This window comes from Ovis canadensis, chromosome 24, assembly GCF_042477335.2.
Source record: "Ovis canadensis isolate MfBH-ARS-UI-01 breed Bighorn chromosome 24, ARS-UI_OviCan_v2, whole genome shotgun sequence".
NCBI classification, from domain to species: Eukaryota; Metazoa; Chordata; class Mammalia; order Artiodactyla; family Bovidae; genus Ovis; species Ovis canadensis.
The window spans coordinates 16,859,697-16,873,708 of NC_091268.1; the positions used below are offsets into that span (position 1 = coordinate 16,859,697).

The window sequence follows — 14,012 nt, forward strand, 5'->3', positions numbered from 1 at the left end:
CCCCTGCGGGCTTCCAGACAGCTGGCTGCAGCTGGCTCCCACGACCCCCGCCCCAGCACACAGCCCAGATCGTCACGTCCCCATCCCAGCCTCCCAGGCCGCCCTGTTCCAGACACATGTGAGCATGGGTGTGCACACAGCTCACGCGTGTGCTTTCCAGCCTGCCCCCCGCCCCCGCCCCAGTACAACTCAGCCAGACCCTAACTGCAAACAACCCCCAAGCTTTATTATAAACAGGCTACGGCTCCCCAGCAAAGGCACAGACAGACAGTGGCCAGAGTGGCGCCGGGCAGAGGCCCCAGGCCCTCAGAGTCCCCGTGCAGCTGGGCACAGGGCCCGGTTGAGGCAGGCCTGGCAGCGTGGGCGGACGGGCAGGCAAGTCTGTTGGCCAAAGCCCACCAGCAGGCCGTTGATTTCTCTCCACAGTTCCCTGTGGGGGTGGGAGTCATCAGTGTGGAGGGAGGGAGGGAGCCCACCGGAGGGAGCCCGCTCCACCCCATCCTGGGGGTGGGCACACCTGGGCAGCCACTCCTCCAGAGCCCTTCGGGTTTCCTCTGGGGACCTGGTTGCCTCCTTGGTCCACCTGAGTCGGTTGGCGATTCTGTGCACATGTGTGTCCACTGCTGCTTAGAAATGGGGCAGGGTGAACACTTGGCAGGCTCACTGGGCCAGACTGCCCATCCCTGCCCGTGGGTGGGTGGGGGGTCCCCGTGGCCCCTCCCCGACCCCCCCAGCTTCTGAGGAGGGCCCAGAACTGCAAAGGCCTGACAGAGGGTTGCCTGGGCCTGTGGCTGGGCAGGGGCTGAAGCCAGACCCAGAAGTCTTGGCCACAGGGTGCAGGCAGCAGTGCCTACTGGCACTAGCTGTGGTGCCAGGCTGGATGGCAGCAGCTCGGCCCGCAGAGACAGCACCTGCCACTGCACCGTCAGCGACGGAGCGGCGAGCGTGGCCAGGACAACTGCAGCTGTCGTCCACCTGGCCGCAGCCCCTGCTCCCGACCAGCCACCTGGGGGCTCGGCCAGAGCACCTGCTCGGTGGGGCCCCCTCCCCTCACCAGATGTGATCCCTGCCTCCTCCTCGCCGTTGTGTCTGCCCAAGAGAAAGCGAGAAAGTGTGTTCCTGCAGCAGCTCACTTCCCTGCTGCTAGCTGCCTGGAAAAAGACTCAGCCCTCCCCCAACAGCTGTGATGGGCATCCCTGGGGCTCAGGGAGAGCAGGTGAATGAAGAAGTCACACCCTGGGGTCACCAAGGCTCAGCTTTTTTCTCTGTAACATGGAAGTGACCGCTCCCTTAAGTTACCCAGGGCTGCACCGAACTGTGAGCCCCCTGGGGGGCTGGTCCAAGAGGGCTCTGCACCTCTGGGCTGCTAATGGGAGCAAATGCTTCCCCCACTTAGTGGCCCAGTTCAGAGAGGCCAAGTGCCTTGCCCAGGGTCACCAGGCTGGGAGGGTGCCCAGCCCCCGCCAGGGTCACCCTGCAGCTGGCCGGGTCCACAGACAACCATGAAGCACTCGGTTCTCACACTCCACCAGTCCAGCTGAGAGCGGGCCCTTCCCCACAGACCCGCCCGCCCACTCCTGGACACGGGCAGCTGAGGACAGACGCCAGGAGAAGCTCAAGTGTCTGCTGAGTGTCTGCCAGCCGCGGGAGCCCAGTGGGGGTGGGGGGCTCTGCCCTGGCCGGGCTCCTGCACGTCAGGGCTTCTGAGAGCCTGCCTGGGGGGCAGGGGTATGTGTGGGGGCGGGGCCCTCCTCCTCCCATGGGCAGTGCCGGGAAGGGGTCCCCAGCCCAGGGGCGGGCTGCACCAGCCACAGGAGCCCTGGGGCATTCCTGACCGCCTCTCCTGGCTCCTCTGCACAAGTCCCTGAGAAGTGCCAGGGTGGGGGCACACAACAGGTCACGGGTCAAGGCCTGGTTCCCAGGCTGACTGGGCCTGTGCCGTGAGGCCTCGGAAGCCCCAACCCACTGGGCAAAGATCTGAGGAGGCCGGCCCACCCTGACAGATGCCAGGGTCTCTCCACTTGGAGCTCCTCCAGGGCCAGGATGCGCCACAAGGACCCAGGAGAGGATTCCAGGAAGGGCCGCCCCCACCCCCGGGGCTTCATCTCCCCGAGCTCCTGCTCTGGCCTCTCCCCGGCCCCGTGGCTCTGCAGATGCTGTTCCTTCTGCCCGGACCGCACTTCCTCCTCTTGGCCCGGCCAGCCCGCCTCGCCACTCGGCTCTTGGACGATTTGTCACCTTCTTAGGAAGTCCTCCAGACGCCCCAGACCAGGCTGGCTCCAGCGGCGCCCTGCATGCCCCGTCAGCGTTCCTACCCTCGAGTGAGGAGCTGTCTGATGTCTCTCTCGCTCACGCGGAACAGTCCCGAGTCGGCCGTGGGCCTCTCCCGGGGCTCAGCCCACCACACGTGCTTGGCAAACAGGAGCTCCTCCCATCAGTACCTGTCTCTGGGTAGGGCAGCCTCGCTCCTGACCCTTTGGGCTGAGTTGTGAACGAGGAGACCTGAGCTGGGGACGTGGGGAACCTCAACAGCAGCCAGCAAGCCTGGAGCCGGCCACTCCCACCTCGCTTGCGCTCTACTCACCAATGCCTGACACAGTGCCCCAGGCCACCGCCATGGCCAAGTGCGCCATCTTGGGCCCGACACCGGGCAGCGCCACCAGCTCTGCCACGGAGGCTGGGATGTCCCCACCGTAACGCTGCTGCAGGATTGCAGTGGTCTGTTTGATGTACTTCACCTTGCTCTGTAAGATTGCGGGGGGTGAGCCCTGGAGGTCAGGGGTATTACCCGACTGGGGAGAACAAGGCGCACAGAAGACCCCCAGGTGCCCAGAGCTACCCATCACCGGTCCAGGACACAGTCAGAGGCACCTGCTTGCCAAGGGCAGCAGGAAGACCAAAGGAGGCCCAGCGCAGGCCTACCTCCCACCTGCCTGGGCCCCAGGACAAGTGTGTGGGGTCTGGTTTGAGTCCCCCTGCCCCATCACTCTCCACGGGAGACCAAGCAGGCTAAGAAGGGCCGGCCATATCAGCAGCTGGGCTCGACAGCACCTGGGCCTTCAGGAAGGAAGGCTGGAGACTGGGGCTCCCCCGCTGCCGCCAGGCCAGCAGGACAGTTCCTATCCTGGGCCTGAGCGGACAGGGCTATTCAAAACCCATTTGACAAACTGCAGCCCAAGCCAGTGCCTCGGGGAAACAGCCCCGCCCACCCGCCACCCTGCACTCCCCGCTGCTGCTCCCCACAGGAGGGGAGGGGAGGGGCGGGGCCGTGCACTCCAGGGAGGCTCCAAGTCAACAAAGGGCTAAGTGGGTGGGCAGCCTTAGCGAGGAAGGGAAGGGCCAGGAGGCTGGGCGGGGAGGGGGAGGAAGGAAGGGGTGGGCTGCAAACAGGAAAGGCCAAGGAGCTCTGGGGTCTGGACTGAGGCCCCACCGCCCAGCCCCCTGTGGGCTGGTCAGAGAGGCAAGGGCAGGATGGGGCTCCAGGGGAAACTCACAGCCAGGGATGCCTGCTCCAGTGACTGCCCCCGCCCCCCCTGTTCAGCTTCCTTGACACCTTTTGCAAGCCAGTGGTGCCCCCAGGCCTGCTGGCCACAGACTGGCTCACCCTCCAGAAGCCCACAGGATAGATGAGCGTTCCCAGTGTGCTGTCGTCCGTTTGCAGGATGCTGTCCACCGTCAGGCCCCGGGCCCGTAGCCGCTGCATGGCGCCCGCTGTCACCTGGTCCTTGGTCTGGCTGGAGAGCATCAGGGACAGCAGCACCTGGTACCTCTGCACCTGCTTGCACAGGGACAGCCACCAGGGTGGTGGCGGGTCCTCAGTGCTCACCGTGGGCCAGGCCCCAGCCAAGCCCTTTACTCATCTCCACGTGTCACCCCGGGCCTGGCCAAGGAGGCGTGTGTGGTGTCTGGCTTAGGTCTGTTTTTCCACTTAGGAAGAAAATAACTGCACCTGCTTTGTAAGATCACTGTGAGGCTTACAGAACCGCACCTGGCGCGACGCCAGCGCTCGGCACTGCTCGGTTACGCTTGTTATTGTTATCACTTCGCAAAGGATGCTGTGGTTCACTTCACAGACAAGCAAACTAAGGCCCAAGCCACAAGGTAGCAGACTTGGGATTGGAATCAGGTTGGTCTTAGGACCAGGCTCTGGGCCAGTGAGTATAAGGAACTCCCTCTCTGAGCCAATGTTACTCAACACCCCTGATGTGCCAGCTGTCCCTGCTAGAGACCTGAGAGGAAGCGAGTGTCTTGTTCAGAAGAGGTCATCAGCAGATGGGTCCCTGTCTACCTTTGGGGATGCGCTGGGGTCAAAGCAGTGCTCAGCCCCCAGCTGGTCCACAGGCGCGTCCTTCCCGCTCCTCATGGTCCGGATGTTGTCCAGCTGCTGCCGCCAGTCCTGAGGCTGCCAGGATGGTGTCTGGAGACACTCGGCCCCAGCGCCTTCTTCACCTTCTGAGGCCTCGTAGGCCACGCTCAGTCTCCGTGCCTTCCGCCGACGCTTCACGGGACTGTAGCTTTTCCTCCCTTCTGCAAAAAGTGCCACTAGGTGTGGGCGCTGCCCTACCTGCTATCTCATCCCATATCGTTTGTTCAACAATCACCCAACAAACACCTGCTATAGCCGGGGGTGCTCTGGCCTCTACGGCACGTTCCGGGCCACGTCAGCCTTCCTTATGGCGCTGCCCCTCTGGCTAAGCCCACTGCCGCACATGAGGACGCTACTGATGGCCTCCACCAGGGCATCCCCCGCTCTAGTCTCGACGCTGTCAGAGACAGCTTTCTAAAAATCTGGATTAAGTCGTGTGACTTCCTGTTGGAAACCTTTCATTGGTTTTCCTCTTTACTGGTGAAGAACTCCAAACTGCCCTGGCATCAAAGCTCCTGCACAATGCGCCTGTCCCCCCGCCATGCTTCTTGCCCACTGTGTCATCCTGTCTGTCTGGGCTTACCCCTGGGGGCTTTGGGTGTCTGTGGGAATCCTCCTCTGGCCAATCCTGCAGACATCCAGGCAGGACAAGGGGCAGGGGCCCCATCATCCTCACTTATCGCTGAGTCCCAAAGTAAGCCCTCAACAAGGAAACATGTAGGTCCCCTAATACAGACGTAAATGGTAAGAAAAGTCACACCGTTTCCCATTTTCTCTCAGAGGAACCAATCCTCTAGCAGGGGGGAGAAAACATCTGGCTGGGACCTCTGAGTTGGAAGCAGTTCTCAGGACAGGGCCAGTGCGCCTCACAGTCAGCCTGGCGCAAGTGGCATACCCTAGGGCATGCTAGTGGGGCTGGGAGGACTTTCTTGAACAAGATGTAGGCGGAGGAAGTAGGAATGTACGAACTCAGCCCGTCTACTGGGAACCGAGCTCAAGCGGGAACTCACGGCCCGCCCCGCTGTCCCCCGACGTGCAGCCCAGAAGCTTGCTCGAGGCTGCTGGGTACCATCCCTCGCGGCGCGGAGCCCTCATGTGCGACCGGGACCCCAGCCTCCAGTCCCTTGCAGGTTCCCTTCCCCGCCTCTCCTCCTGTGCCCCACCTCGGGCGCGGCGCTACCTGCAGCCGCCTCTCCGCTCCGGAGCGGCGCGGCCTTCTCCCCACCCGGCCTCAGACTGGCCCCAGTCCCCGGGCTCCGGGCGCGGGTCACCACCATCCTCACTCCCGCCGCGTTCATGGCGGATTTCTGCGGACTACACCTCCCGGCTGCCCCTGCGCCACTCCCACGTGACCAGACCCTCGCCCGGCCTTCCGGCCAGAGAGCGGCCCAGGACTACGTCTCCCAGCAAGCGCTGCGGCGGCCCTCGGCGCCCTCCCACTGCCGGAAGTGCAGGTCGCGCTTCCGGCGGCGGCCTGGGGCCGGGGGTGTGCTGGGTTCTCCGCCCCGGGACAGCCCGGCGCGCGGCGGGCGGGGCGAGGGGCGAGTGGTGAGTGGCTGGCGGCGTCCGGGCCGCTGGCGCCGGCTCGGCCTGCGGGGTGGCCAGCCCCGACTGGGCGGCGGGGGACTCTTGCCCCTCCAGGCCGGCTCCGCGCTGAGGCGGCGGGGGCGGACCCCGCGGTGTCGCGCCCGGCCCTCGGGAGCACCCACCTCAGGCTGACCCTGGAGCTCCAGGCATTCCTTGGCTTTAAGTCCAGGGCGGGTGCGGGGGCGTGGTCCCTGCTCCTGGCGTCCCCCCGACAGTCCTCCCCGACACGGGGAGAAGAGAGACGTCAGACGTCGGGGCTCCCTGGACCCCGCCGCGGCCGCCCCCGGGGCCCCTCCCTCACCGCACGCACTGAGTCAGGAGGCGCGGGCGGACGGCCGGGCCCTTCACGGGTTTATTTCTGGCCGGGACCGCCTGGCTGTGGTGGAGGTCTCCCGGGGGCTGTGGGAGGAAGAAAGGTCGTGCCCACCGGGAACCTAGGGTTCGCGGGCGGCCGGCGGTCCGCTGCGGGGAGGGCGAGCAGAGCCGTCCCTGAGATCTCTGCCTGATTCTCTGCACAGAGGAGTCCTCTGGTGCGTCCTTGCCCAGCATGGCTAAGCCAACAAGCAAAGATTCAGGCTTGAAGGAGAAGTTCAAGATTCTGTTGGGACTGGGGACTCCACGGCCAAACCCCAGGTCTGCAGAGGGCAAGCAGACTGAGTTTATCATCACCGCGGAAATCCTGAGAGTGAGTGAGCTGCCTGGGTCTTCTCTGCTGAATGGGAGGTGCAGGGAAGGCTGAGTTTGACCTGTCACCCCGTTCTGTGGGACTGCTGTCCCCAGCACTACGGTGGTGATGGTTTTCCTCTGGAGATTCAGGAAGTCAAGATCTTGGGGACTTGGTCCAGCACACTGGAGTTAGTATTCAGATGTTGATGTTAAGAAAATCTATTTCACTGGATGTAACCAGAACACCATGGTCTTCTCAGGTGATTAGGATTATGTCCAGGTGTAACTGATAATTTGAGAGTTCCTGGGAGAAATAAGTCTTCACTCTTGTGTGTGTGTTGGAATCTCCCAGCACATGCCTACTCAGTGCTTTGCCCATAAATAATGTTGAATTTTTGCGCAAAAGTTTCCTGTCCAGAAACATGGAGAAGGCAGTGGCACCCCACTCCAGTATTCTTGCCTGGAAAATCCCTTGGATGGAGGAGCCTGGTGGGCTGCAGTCCATGGGGTCCCTAAGAGTCAGACACGACTGAGCGACTTCACTTTCACTTTTCACTTTCATGCATTGGAGAAGGAAATGACAACCCACTCCAGTGTTCTTGCCTAGAGAATCCCAGGGATGAGGGAGCTTGGTGGGCTGCTGTCTCTGGGGTCGCACAGAGTCGGACACTACTGAAGCAACTTAGCAGCAGCAGTCCAGAAACAACCAAAATGCTCATCCGTTGGTGAAGGTGTCAGCAAAATGTGATAGATACATCCATAGGACGGAGAGACTGCCAAAAAAAAAAAGGAATGAAGCACTGATAACATGCAAAAGCATGGATGAACTTTGGAAACTTTCTAAGTGAAAGAAGCCAATCACAAAGGCTCACGTTAATGTATGATTCCGTATATATGAAGTGTCTTGAATAAGCAAACCCATAGAAACAAAGTAGATTAGCCTTTGCCAGGGCTTGGGGTGGGTGAGGAGGGGTTGGGGAGTAAAACTTCCTTTTGAGGTGATGAAAATGTTCTGGAATTAGTGGGCCTGGTTGCAAGTACTGAATATACTAAAAGCTGAATTATACAGTTTAAAGTCATTACAATGGTGAGTTTTATATGTGAGTTTTTTTAAGTGAAAAAAAGGGTAGCTATGAAAAAAACTTCTTGCTCCCTTAAGGTGGGAGTGGTCAACTGATGATTCCTGGTTTCAAGAGGTCTGCTGTAGGTTTCCAGTGTTGGTAAGACAGGGCAGTTCTTAGAGTGCCCTGTGATACGCAGGTAAGGAGACCTGGTGCCTGAGCCCGGACCCCCTTTCCTTCTTTATCTCTCCAGGAGCTGAGTGTTGAATGTGGCCTCAATAATCGCATCCGGGTGATAGGGCAGATCTGTGAGGTTGCCAGAACGAAGAAATTCGAAGAGGTAGGTGTGTCTCGGGTGGGTGACTGGACAGATTCATGTGAGCTGCACTAGAGCCTGATTTGGCTTTTCTAGGAGCAGGGCTGACAGCTGACTTCGCTAAGGAACTGTTGCACACCATTTGAGAAATTTAGTCTTGTCTTAGTGATGGGGAGAGCTTCCCTGGTGGCTCAGCTGGTGAAAAATCCTCCTGCCATGCAGGACACCTGGGTTCGATCTCTGGCTTGGGAATATCTGCTGGAAAAGGGAAAAGCTACCCAATCCAGTATTCTGGCCTGGAGAATCCCATGGGCCATACAGTCCATGGGGTCGCAAAGAGTTGGACACGACTGAGAGACTTCTTTCGCTTAGTGATAGGGAAGCTTCTGGAAATGTCCTGAGCACAACTTGGAGAGACCAGTTATGTGTGGAGATGCAGAGCAAGGGGTTAGGCTCTTTTAGCAAATCTGGGAGAGGTTTTGAGGTGGCTTACAGAAATGCATGCTCAATGTCCTCTCACAAACTTGCAGGAAAAAACAATAGGAGAATGTCTGTTTTGTTCAGCAGAGAGTGTACCTTGACGTAGAACAAGTCCAGGCACGCCAGACTCTGTCTTTTGGGGAGAGGCGTTTGGGTCGTATTAAGCAGCCTCACAGATGTAGGCATGTTTATTTCTGACAGATGCTTCCAGGCTCTTCCCGTGTCCTGTGGACAGAGGGGGATGCTGCCGTTAGAGTTCCTCAAGGGCTGTACCCTCGCCTTGCCGCCCCACTTTTGTGCGAGTGACACAGGACTAGATGTGGGTCTCATACCTGGCGGGTTCAGATCTGCTTGGGCAAGAGTGACCCCTGTGTCCTCTGCAGATCATCTGAAACGTGCAGGCTGCGCTTCACCAGGGATAAATGTGAGGATAGGCATCAGAGTTCTCAGAGTTGGTGTGAGTGCAGAAAGGGGAGCCATGGCTAGGGTGCCATCTAGTGAATGCCGCAGCTTGGCCTCAGGCCCGGGTAGTCTGGGGGCTCAGGTGGCATCGGGAGGAGTACAGGGAGTGGGGGAGGAGGGGAGGTTCCAGGGCGTCTGGAGTCGGTTAGAGTGTTGGTCAGACTGCATCTGAAAGACATTTTAGCCCCCCTCTTAAGAGGAGTGAGCGCAGGAAAGGGTGAGTGGTCTGGAAACCTTGGCTAAGGGAAAGGAAGGTTATGTGAGAGGCTGATTCGAAGAGCCCTGGGGAAGGGGCTCAGTTCCCTCGTGGGCTGGGTGGACTTAGAAGGCAGATTCCAGAACCTGCACAGAGCACTTAGCAGAGGCAGAGTCGGGGTAGGGTGCTAAGTAGCCCGAAGCTGGCTTGTTCACACAAGGGGGAGCCAGAGCGCGGGGCTCCTGGGTCAGGCTGCAGGCCCGGGGATTGCTCTGGCACTGCTGGTTCAGAGCATCTTCTGGTGACCTTGCCCAGAGAGGCTGGGCAAGCTCTGGGAACTCCCTGCTAATTTCTGGGGGCCTCCAGGACAGCCCTCCTGGCCCACCTGCCCTCCTCCCTGCCCTCAGCCTATGGCCTGGTGAGGGTTAAAGGACCAGCTAGGGTTTGAAAGAGCTTGGAGCCGTTCCCCTGGTCAGGCTCTTGCTCGCTGCGGGCTGTGACGTATACACAGCTGTGACTGTGGCTGTGGCTGTGACTTTAGAGAAGCGAGTTTAAGTCAGAAGGGCACGTTGTTCTGCTCTGTCTTTTGCCCATGAGACTGTCCCCTGAGACTGACCCCCGAGCTGAGGGGCCAGCACGCCAATCACCATCCCCTCTGCCGGGCAGCACGCGGTGGAAGCACTCTGGAAGGCCGTCTCGGACCTGCTACAGCCAGAGCGGCCCCCCGAGGCCCGGCATGCGGTGCTGGCTCTGCTGAAGGCCATTGTGCAGGGACAGGTAAGGGCGGCCACGTGCTAGGCGCTCCGGACTCGCATCTAGTGGTGGCACCCCGCATGGGTCGGCTGGTGCCCAGGGCCCTGCAGCTGCACGGCTTGTGTGGGCACGTGGTGTCACCCTCTCCTATCTCTGTGACCCGCACAAGCCACGGCCACCTCTCCTGTCCAGTGAGGGTGCTTGTCCCTCCTTTTTCTCTGGGGTGTAAGTGAGGCAGTCCGTGCTGCGTGCGGAGTGGTACTGGCCCGAGTGCGCCGTTGCTGTCCTGCTCTCACTGACCTCCCGACCCTGCTCACTGGGGTCCGGCCGTGCTGGAACACCCAGGCCATTCCTTCCTGGGAGGTTCCCTCTCCTCCTGCCTGGTTTCCTCCACGCCTTCACAGCCCCCTGCCCCGAGGAGCCCCCACCTCAGCTTGGCTAGGCCACTGTTGTCATTCTGTGAGCACCCCTTGAGGGTGGGGCTGAATCGGCCCCTGCTGAGAGCCCGCCCCCATGTCCAGACCTGGGCGCCTGGTAGGTGCTCCACACACGGGTCAGCTGATGGCCGGCATGCCTGATCCCTTCCCCAGCTGGTCCCTCACAGCCACTTCCTAGGGGAAGGAGACAGAGCCCCAGGGCTGGGAGTCTTGGGGCCCGCAGCACTTCTAGGACTTCTCACAGCTGCCCGGGAAAGCCAGGGGATCCTGACTGCTGACCCCATTGTTTTGTCTTCAGGGGGACCGCCTGGGCGTTCTCAGGGCCCTCTTCTTCAAGGTCATTAAGGATTACCCGTCTAATGAAGACCTCCACGAGAGACTGGAAGTTTTCAAGGCCCTCACAGACAATGGGAGACACATCACCTACTTGGAAGAAGAGCTGGGTGGGTGCCATGTTGGGTGTGGGGTTTCTCTGGCTTTGGTGATCAGATATAATCTGGGGTACCCAAGGTCCAGAGGGAGAGCTGCAGTTCACAAGGGCGGCCTGAAGAGGGCGCTGCAGCACCCAGGTCTGCTTACCTTTCTGCAGCCTGCTTCAGCTGCCCAGAGCTCCTGGGGAGCTTGTTAAAAATGCAGAGTTCTGGGCTTCGCTCCAGACCTGCTGGCTCTGAACCCCTGGGGACTAGGGCCTGGACATGTCTTTTAGGCAGGCAGGAGGTGGTCTGAGTTTTATTGTTGGAGAGCATGCCAACCCAGGCCTAAGGCTGGGTCTTGGCCGGAGTGTCCTGAGGTTTTCAGGGCCTGGGCCACCTTGCCTGTCTTCCTCCTTCCCCTTTGAGCCAGTCTGGCCTCCTAGTCCTTCTCTTAGCTGACCATCCTCCCAGTTGTCCTTATGGTGTGAGTTTCCATGATCTTTAGAGTTCGTGTCACTGCTGTGGGGGGAGAGAGGGGCAGAGGAAGAAGTGAATGTGACTTGACCCTTGCTGTTCTGTCACTTAGTAAACGGGCCTCAGCTGTCAGCCTCCTCCAGCGCAGGTGCTGGCGCTGCGGCAGTGGTCAGGTCTTCTGTCCAGGTTTCTTTGGCTAGGAACTGAGCCTTGCTTGTGTCTCTTGTGGGGGAGGCCCTCCTAGACTCTTACCCCCTGTTTGCACCCCCAGCATTAAGGGTCAGGGCTGTGAGCATCAGATGCACAAAGGCTGCCCCTCCCCCAGCCCAGACCCTTCACGCACCTGGGTGCTGGTGAGTTCCTGTGACTCACTGGCCTCCCGGAGCTCCAGCTCAGCCTCCCTCAGCACCCTGGTGGCCTGCCTGTCATTCCGTGGGGACCATTGATGTGGCTTCCAGCAGTGAATGGGAGGGGGACACAGTTTTCCTGGGGAGGGAGGGAGTTGCATGAACGTTGCTCTCTTCTCCCCAGCGGACTTTGTCCTGCAGTGGATGGATGTTGGCCTGTCCTCCGAATTCCTCCTGGTGCTCGTGAACTTAGTCAAATTCAACAGCTGTTACCTTGATGAATACATCGCCTCCATGGTCCAGTAAGAAAGCCTTTCAGTCACTTTGGCCTGATGACAGTCTCACTGTCTCATGTCTGCAGTTCAGCTCTGCAGGGTGAATAAAGCTGTGAAACCATTAAATGAGCTGTTGGGAATGGCCAGAGCCGTTTTCCACATGCTGTTGTGATGTGTTTGATGTCGCTTGGTGGCTGGTTCACCGTGCTTGTCCTGTTAGAACACTGCAGCCTGCAGGCAGGGGCGTGGTGTTGGTGCTGCTCCAGCGCTGTGCAGTGGTTGTGTGGTGGGAGCCCTGAGGGAGGGCAAGCCCCTTTTTAAGTGACTTTGCCGAGGAAGCAGGAAGTAGAGTGGAGCCACCCAGCCTCTGGGCAGGGTCCTTTCAGCTGTGTTGTGCTTCTTCCCCAGCATGGTCTGCCTGCTCTGTGTCCAGACCGTGTCCTCCGTGGACATAGAGGTCAGTAACCCCGCTAAGGCCCCCTTCCCCCAGGGACAGTCCCTTCCACCCTCCTGGGCAGGCCAGGTGGTGTTGTAACAGGCCCTGGGCCCTGGGGTCAAGCCCTGTGCTGCCACTTACCAGCTGGGTGGCCTCGGGCATGCTGCTTGGCCTCTCTGAGCCTCAGGATTCTCTAAGGAAGGACGGTTGGGTGACATCTGTTCTGGGGTCGTTGTTTATGACGAGATGACCCGCTGTGACTGGGATGGAGCAGGGCTTCCCAGACGCACACTGACTCTGAGGGTCCCAGGAGGGCCACTTTGGCAGAGGGAGGGCAGTCACCCCTGACCAAAGCGTCTTTGTGGGAACCGGTGGAGGTGTGCCATCCCTGCAGGCAGGAGGCAGGCTGGCCTGACCCTCTCCCCGCCCCCCAGGTGTCTCTGCAGGTGCTGGATGCTGTGGTTTGCTACAACTGTCTGCCAGCCGAGAGCCTCCCCCTGTTCATCGTCACCCTCTGCCGCACCATCAACGTCAAGGAGCTCTGTGAACCTTGCTGGAAGGTAGGGTCTCCCCTGCCATCCCACAGGGACTTCCCAGGGGAGGTGATGAGTCAGCCTGAGGACAGAACAAGGGCCCTCTGGCATGCAGTGAATGGCCTCTGACTCCCGGGGTGCCCAGACAGTGGCGTGCTGAGGGAAGCCAGCGCACTTTCCCAGTGGCCGAGCGGAGGCCAAGGTTTGGTGGCATTTTGAGGGCAAACTTGGGTACCTGTGTCTGGTAGGAGGTGGGGGAGAGCAGCTGGGCATGGAGGGCTGCAGGGTGTGGCCGTTCAAGGCCTGGGGCTCGTGTCTGCCCATCTGATGGCACGTGTTCCTTCCCAGCTGATGCGCAACCTCCTGGGCACCCACCTGGGCCACAGCGCCATCCACCACATGTGCCGTATCATGGAAGACAGGCGAGTGCAGGCCGCCCGGGCCCTGGGGGCGAGGGTGCGGGCAGCTGGGGGCCATGGGGCCCCTGGAGAGGCTCCCCATGCAGGCTCTGGCCCAACACAGGCTGACGGGAGCCTCCTGGGAGGCAGCCCTGGTGGGAGGTCTGCTCCATCAGGGAGCCCTGAGCCGGGGCGCATGGCTTCTGCTCCCGTCCTCCTGCTGGTGAAGTCAGGATACTCAGCCTGAGCTCCTGGCCTCCCTCTACATGCGGACCTCCTCCAGCGGGGCTGCATCCCCAGGCCCGCCTCACCTCCTGCACCTGGCCCATCGCAGGGCCCATCACTTCTGCCCCAAGATGGCTCATCGGCCCACTCCCCGGCCCCCGCCCCCACCCTCAGCTCTCACCTGCTCACTGCTCTCCTGCATCCACTCTTGGCCTCCCGAGTCCAGTCCTCCACACGCAGCAACGCAGATCTGACGGTGTCCTCTGCCCGAAGCCGCAGTGGCTCCCAGTGCGCTCAGCCTGCCAGCCTCTTCTTCCTCCAATTTGCCTTTCTGCCCCTACCCCGGGCCTTGCGCTACTGTGTGCCTTGCTGGAATGCCCTGCTGCCCGGGCTGTTTCTCTGAGTGTCCTCGACATCTCAGTGTTGTGCCTGGATTCCCCGGTGGCCCAAGCAGTCTGCTGTCACGTCCCATGGCTCCTCCTCAGCTGTAAGCTGAGGGCGTCCCCAGCGTTAGTTTACGTGATCATTTGGTTCACGCCTGTGTCTCCGAGGCTGTCAGCACCACGAGGCCGAGGGCCTTTGTGTCC

The 14,012-nt window shown here is 60.6% G+C and overlaps 2 protein-coding genes across 31 annotated transcripts in view; one reads left to right on the plus strand and one right to left on the minus strand.

Moving 5' to 3' along the window:
- Positions 1–205: 205 nt before the first annotated feature.
- NTHL1 (nth like DNA glycosylase 1) lies at positions 206–6,269 on the minus strand. Of its 16 annotated transcripts, none has more exons than XM_069571041.1 (6): positions 6,076–6,269; positions 4,289–4,527; positions 3,605–3,775; positions 2,585–2,744; positions 518–623; positions 206–430 (listed from the first exon to the last, which is right to left on the minus strand). In XM_069571041.1, exons 2-6 carry the CDS (start codon positions 4,361–4,363, stop codon positions 307–309), a joined length of 636 nt encoding a protein of 211 aa, XP_069427142.1. In that variant the 5' UTR covers positions 4,364–4,527; positions 6,076–6,269; the 3' UTR covers positions 206–306. The 16 variants fall into 16 exon arrangements, with proteins under 16 accessions (XP_069427142.1, XP_069427141.1, XP_069427135.1 ...); XM_069571040.1 differs by having other exon boundaries at positions 3,605–3,778; positions 6,076–6,235; XM_069571034.1 differs by lacking the exon at positions 6,076–6,269 and adding an exon at positions 5,547–5,807.
- The window catches only part of TSC2 (TSC complex subunit 2), a 30,842-nt gene continuing 22,626 nt past the window's right edge, over positions 5,797–14,012 (plus strand). For 14 of the 15 annotated variants that reach the window (XR_011252807.1, XR_011252808.1, XR_011252809.1 and 11 more), the window contains exons 1-9: positions 5,814–5,914; positions 6,472–6,638; positions 7,934–8,020; positions 9,801–9,911; positions 10,623–10,767; positions 11,743–11,860; positions 12,242–12,290; positions 12,704–12,829; positions 13,151–13,224. Coding sequence is in view for 12 of the 15 variants with exons in the window: in XM_069571012.1 (XP_069427113.1) it covers positions 6,501–6,638; positions 7,934–8,020; positions 9,801–9,911; positions 10,623–10,767; positions 11,743–11,860; positions 12,242–12,290; positions 12,704–12,829; positions 13,151–13,224 (848 nt within the window). In the remaining 3 variants the exon portion in view is untranslated. Of the gene's footprint in view, positions 5,915–6,471; positions 6,639–7,933; positions 8,021–9,800; positions 9,912–10,622; positions 10,768–11,742; positions 11,861–12,241; positions 12,291–12,703; positions 12,830–13,150; positions 13,225–14,012 lie in introns of all 15 variants that reach the window. The other variant, XM_069571022.1, reaches the window with a different exon arrangement.